Here is a 6,000-nt window from a genome sequence, read left to right as displayed (position 1 = left end):
ACACACTCACTGGACCTGGGCTAGGACTGGGTTTCTCATGTGACTTTTTTCTCTTGCAGCTGTTCCATTTCCTCCTAGTCACCGGCTCACAGCAAAGGAAGTATTTGACAATGATGGGAAACCTCGGGTGGATATCCTAAAGGCACATCTCATGAAGGAGGGTCGGCTGGAAGAGAGCGTGGCGTTGAGGATAATAACAGAGGGTGCTTCGATTCTGCGACAGGAGAAGAACTTGCTGGACATCGATGCACCTGTCACAGGTGAGTGCTGGGGATGCAGCTGCGCCCTGCACGGCCACCCTGTTGTCAGTGGTCCGGGCTAACAGGAGTCCCGAGACACTGTACTCATCACACTTGTTTACCACAGTCTGCACATGGAAGTACTGGGATGTTGCTGCTCTGTAGAACATGCTAATTCTCCGCTCTAAAGTGTCTTCGGGTGGTCATGCTCCACAACGTGTGTGCCGCTTAGGAGCGGCAGAGGCATCCTGCTGGAACTAAGACGTGGCATCGCTTGCCAGTTGTGACAATACCTGGCATGGAGCACGCAGGTCATCCACAGGGGCACCAGACAGCCGCAAGCTTGGCCTGGGTTGAGGCAGAGACCAGCTTAGCACCACAGTCCTTGCTGTGTGATCCCCATTCTGGCGGTCACCATGTCCTGGAGATGTCAGGGTACAGTGCTCAGCTGTGCAGACTGTCCTGCCTGGGCTGGCGGGATGCACATGCCTAACAGCCACTGCCCCACAGGAAAAGCAGATCACTCTGATTCCTGTAGCAGTCTGTGGCCAGAGGCCGAGCTTTTACTTCAAAATGCTCTCTTTCTGTTACTTCTGGTGGACAGATGAGTGTTTTGTGCAAAATGCCATCTTACCAGGAAATAGAGCATCTTTATTGAGCAGTTTGGATCCACCCTTTGAGGACTTTGCTAAACTTGCAGACTTCAGTTTTAGAGAAGGTAAATATATTTCTTCACCTTTACATATTTTCATTTTGGTAAAGGAAAAAATTAGATACAGAATATTTTTATTTGTGAAAGAAAAGGTACATTTCACAGCACTGATACACACTAGTGAGTGATTCTTCTCAGTCTTGACGTACTTAGAATATTATTGGTCTTCAAATATCTATTTGAATATGACTCTTAGAAAGGAAAAACTCTCTTCACTTTCATACTACAACTTTCTTGATTGAAATGTCCTTAACAATTTCTACACCAAAGAAGTTGTATATTCAGAAATCAGCTGTTTTATTTTTTATTGGAAAGGAACAGGAGTCTTCTCTTTGGGGTGCACTTGACGTCTGTGTAGTGATCTCTGCCTATTTCCCTGGGAACAAAGGGTTTTGTAAAGCATAAAAGTTGTGGAGGGAAAACAAAAAAGAATGTTAGCATTAGGATGGAAGGGAGAGGATTTTTTATGTTTAATTCAGTAGAAATCCAGTGTCTTTGTTTGTTCAGGCTGCTGTAACAAAATCTCATAAATTGGATTATAATCAACAGGAGAAAGGTGTTGCAAACAATTTGGAGGCTGGGAAGCGCAGGCCAAGGTACAGGTGTATGCTGGTCTCTGCTGGGCTGCCCTGTGCCCTGCATGGAGAGGGAGTGCAGGCCTCTCCCTGGACCTCTTCAGGGCATAGACCCAGGCACAGTGTGCCCAGCCCTACCCTACTAATCTGCCGCTGCCCACAGATTTCCCTCCACCAACTTCAGATGGGGGTCAGATCTCAACAAGGGATTTGGGAAAACCAAGCATTCAGAACTGGCAGCCAAGTTAAATACTATATTTTTCCCCCTTTATTTCATACAGGATCTCGCTATGCAGGTCAGACTCATAGTGATCCTCTTGTCTCAGCTTCCCCATCTGAGATTACAGGCATGTGCCACCACACCTGGTTCTGGGGCCAGCATAGCCTGTGGTATGGGGGATCAAACTTTGGTCCTTGCACTTGCCAAGCAGGCACTTAGACTACTGAGCTATCTCCCCAGCCCTAAACTTAACTATATTCTAACCCATGGTTGCAGAGCAAAAACTGAAATGTGAGGGGATTGCAAAAGGAAAGCAGTGTAAGTGGATGAGAGAAAATGGCTTGCTTTGTATTTAGAGATGAGATTCTGTGTAAGAACCTGAAATCCGACACATGCAGTGCTCTACAGTGGCTCATAGGCTGTCCTTCCATAAGGTCCAGATTCAGAGCATTTCGGATTTCTGACTTTTGGGCTGGGGATCCTTAATTGGCAGTCTATGCAAACATCCCTTCATCTAAAACACCTCAAAATCTGAAGCATTTTGGGTGCAAAGACTTTTGGATAAGGTATTATCAGCCTGTATGTCTCATAATTTATTAGTAACATTTTGTGATGTGTGGCTGTGTTCTAAGATTTCTTCTTATGTGGAAAGCTGAGCCAAAGGATAATATTTATTTTTAAATGTAAAATTTATATTCCATATCACTGAATCAGTAAAGTTGTGCTTTATTATTAATATTAGTCTATGCAATAAAAAACCTAGTGTTCATACTTAAAAAAATCTTCAGTATAAATTATTCTTTAAGAACTTCATACTTAAGGGCTGGGAGATAACTCGGCAGTCTAAGTACCTGCCTGTGAAGCGCAAGGACCTGGGTTCAATCCCCGACATCATATGCTGTGCCTGCCCTGCCACAGGCATGCTGTGCTGGCCAATGAAACCAGGCCTGCTGGCACATACCTGTAATCCCAGTGCTGGAGAGGCTGAGACAGGAGGATCACTTTGAGTCCAAGCTACATAGCAAGTCCCTGTACTAAATAAATAAAAGATTAAAAAGGAGAAGGAAGGAAAGGAGGGAGGGGGAAGGGGAGGAGGAGAAGGAGGAGGAGACAAAAAACAGTTTAAAAGGAGAAAAAACAAAAAAAAAAAGGAATGGAAGGGGTAAAAGAGAAAGAAGTGATCAAGGAAAATACTCAAGTTACAAGTGAGAACCAGAGAAGAACCAGTAAGGACAGAGAAGCAAGGGCTTTGAGTTCAAGACAGGTCCAGAACCCTGACACCGACCTCATGGTGATGGTCAAGTGAAAGTAGAGATAGATCAGCCACATTCCTGAGATACTGAGGCCAGTGAGTTGAGGTTGAAACTGGCCACCCACTTTCGACTTGGAGTGTGTTTGATTTCTAAGCTCTGAAAACAAAATGGCCAGTCCTTACACAGCGTTTTGCCCATTGCTCATACTTCACCCCTGTGAAGTGTTGATTTATCAGTGATTTGGAGAGAGTTCTGCTGGCATATGTCCTGCTTTCCCCATGTCTGAGACCAGCTTGGAAATGAACATCTGGGTGGTTGGAACTGTGGTGCTGCTTTATTGCCTTAGCTTTCGTAGTGTCTGTCTGGACAAAGCTTCTCCTCTTCACATGCTCAGACAGCAGCACAAGCTGTGCTGTTCGGGTTATTTTCCCCTTAAAGTTCTGGAGAAAACAAGAGAAGGAAGCTGCCTGGTCTGTTGCCTGGCTCCCTGTCCTTCCTCACCCTGCTTCTGGAGAGCAGCGTGGCCTTCCTGTCACTGAGGAGAGGGTGGGAAGGCAGCATGCCATCTCCTGGGGGTCCCTGGTCTAGACAGGGACTGAAGCTGCTGAGCCATGGTGCCCTATTAGGCGGTCACTGTTACCGAGACTGTAATTCATCAAGTGTATTTCTTCATTGAGATATTTTGTGAAAAAAAAATTTCCTTCTTAATATTGCTTCTGAAAACAGAGTTGGATTTATCTCTGTTCCCTTGCAAACATACAAATGGAACATTAAAAAGAGTTTTGCTACATTTCAAAGTAGCTACTCACTTTGGTAAGTCAGTTTGGCAGACATGTTGGATGTTTACTGGGTGCAGAAGGCTTGAGTTATAAATGTGGGAGTAAGACCTGCTCTCGGGCCTCCAAGGCTTAGAATGTAACAGAAAGAATGCTAACAGATGTTTGTCTGAAGAAAAGTACATCTGACCATTTATTAAATTAAAGGATATGATCTATTCAAGAAAATCAAGACTTATTCAAGTAAATCAAATATCCAAATGAATTTACCTTGTTTAGTGCCAAAAAGGTTTTCTGCCTTGTAAATGGCTAAGGTTTCCCTGATAATGTGCATTGATTATTATATTCTATCTTTGAATTAAAACGAAAATCAAAAAATGATAAAATAGCTAGAATCCTACCTGCCCTGCCTATGGGTCTGGAACTTCTGTAGGAAGTTAGGGTTATGGATGATGAGATAGGTGTATGTTGCTGTCCTTGACTGGAACTTTGGAGGCCTGGCTAGGCACTGATGCATCAGCAGGTGAGACCCACATGGCTCACTAAGACTGCAGTGAAGGGGCCTAAGGCCTGGCCTGTGCACTCAGAGGAAAGTATGCAGAGGTTAAAGTATTTCTGGACAGATTATGTGAGGTTTGAATCAGATCATGTGATGTTTAAAATTTTGCTCTGTGAAAAAGCCAGGAAGGAAAATTCTGGAGATTCAAAAGTATATTGAAGACACTGGTGCTTTTTAGGAAGTGACAAGTCTGTGGAGGTTCCCTGCAGAAGGAAGGACTTCCCAAGGACATGCACCAAGCGGTGGAGGGCGGGGAGGGAGGCTGAGGTCAAACACCAGGGCCTCTAGAGCAGGGGGGACAGTGTCTTGCCTGAGATGAGCAGGGAAGCAGGGAAGGGCTCTCAGGAGCGAGGCTGTTCACCTCTTCACACTCAGCCAAGGTAGCTCAGATGACTTTGACAGGGAAGGGCGTGGATCTGGTTTTCATTACCAGGCCTTAAAAAAAAATGATTGTTAAAGCTGATTTTGAAACATCTGAGTTTGTATTTAACTAAGCAGTATGGGCAGGAGCCTTCAGCACAGGGAGAGGTCTACACAGGGATCCACCATGCAGGCTTTCTCCTGGAGTTTTCCCTTTCTCCTGTTTGCCCTTGGACCTAACAGGGAATGCTGTGCTCTTGGGAAACGCAGGCAGAGCTGGAGCCTCGGGTTAGGAACAGAGACACTGAACTCTGGCTTTTTGCAGTCTGGGCTGGGGACAGGCTGCGTCAGCTGGGCCCACTGCTAATCTCAGGGCTGTGTGTTTCCTGTGAGGGGGGATTTGCCCTCCCTGGGGCAGCAGAGGATTCCCTCCCTTAATGCTGGGCTGCTGCTGCATGCATGCGGTGCCAAGAGCACCCTCTGGCTTCATTCCTGGATGTGAGAGTGGACTGGTGGCCAAGTTTAAGGTCAGCGCTTTGCTTCCTTTCCAGCAGCTGACGTCAATTAGGAGAATTCCCCCTCCAGTCCCCTGGGAGAGCTGTGTGGGGACTGGAGTCTGAACGGGGCCTAAAGGATCAGTGTTCCTGCTTCCCATTCTGTCATTTGTCAGGATGAAGCAGCAGCATTGCCCTGTGGGGAGTCACATGTCCCTCCTGGGGCAAGTCACCACCTCATTTCAGTGGTTGATCTTCAGGGCCTGTCCTGCAGCCAGAGGCCTATTTTGGCACTATGCATTTTTCTCCCAGCCTGTGCCAGCTATACCCCATTTAGTTTTGCTTATTCTCTTTTATTTAGGCCTTTGATTTAAAAGAAGATAATGATGACATTTTTGTTGCCTGGGAGCCAGTCCTTTTCATTGGTCTTTTCCCTCTCTGGCCTTGCAAGGTGGTTTTCAACAAATCCATTTATCAGTGAGGAAAGAGAGAGAGAAGGCCATCATGTTTCCAAACTGAAGCTCGGATTGGGGTTACTTGGGGGCTTCCGAAACCCATTGTGCACAGTCTGAGCACCCCACTTTCTGCTGTAGCAGGGGTAGAGCAGGAACAGAGGATGTGAGTCTGGCCGATTCCTAGACTGTAACCGTGCTCTTGACCAGAGTCACCCTGAAGGCACCACACTGGATTCTGCATACAACCCAGATCACAGAGCTTGGCAGCAGAGACCCTCTGTGGTCTGGTAGGGATTGTTTCACTCTGTCTAGTGGCTGGGGACTGTAACCTCTCAGAGTTTGCACTGTGGCCAGAGT

The 6,000-nt window shown here is 46.3% G+C and overlaps 1 protein-coding gene across 3 annotated transcripts in view; it reads left to right on the top strand.

The window, feature by feature from the left end:
• The window catches only part of Ppp3ca (protein phosphatase 3 catalytic subunit alpha), a 261,596-nt gene that overhangs the window by 137,861 nt on the left and 117,735 nt on the right, over positions 1-6,000 (top strand). For all 3 annotated transcript variants that reach the window (XM_004643706.2, XM_004643705.2, XM_023703850.1), the window contains exon 2: positions 60-260. In XM_004643706.2, the coding sequence (XP_004643763.1) occupies positions 60-260 (201 nt within the window). The remainder of the gene's footprint in view (positions 1-59; positions 261-6,000) is intronic.

Source organism: Octodon degus, unplaced genomic scaffold (assembly GCF_000260255.1).
Source record: "Octodon degus isolate 3935 unplaced genomic scaffold, OctDeg1.0 scaffold00183, whole genome shotgun sequence".
Classification (NCBI taxonomy): domain Eukaryota; kingdom Metazoa; phylum Chordata; class Mammalia; order Rodentia; family Octodontidae; genus Octodon; species Octodon degus.
Note: the sequence above shows the minus strand (reverse complement) of the source record. Positions and strands in the feature narration are given on the sequence as shown.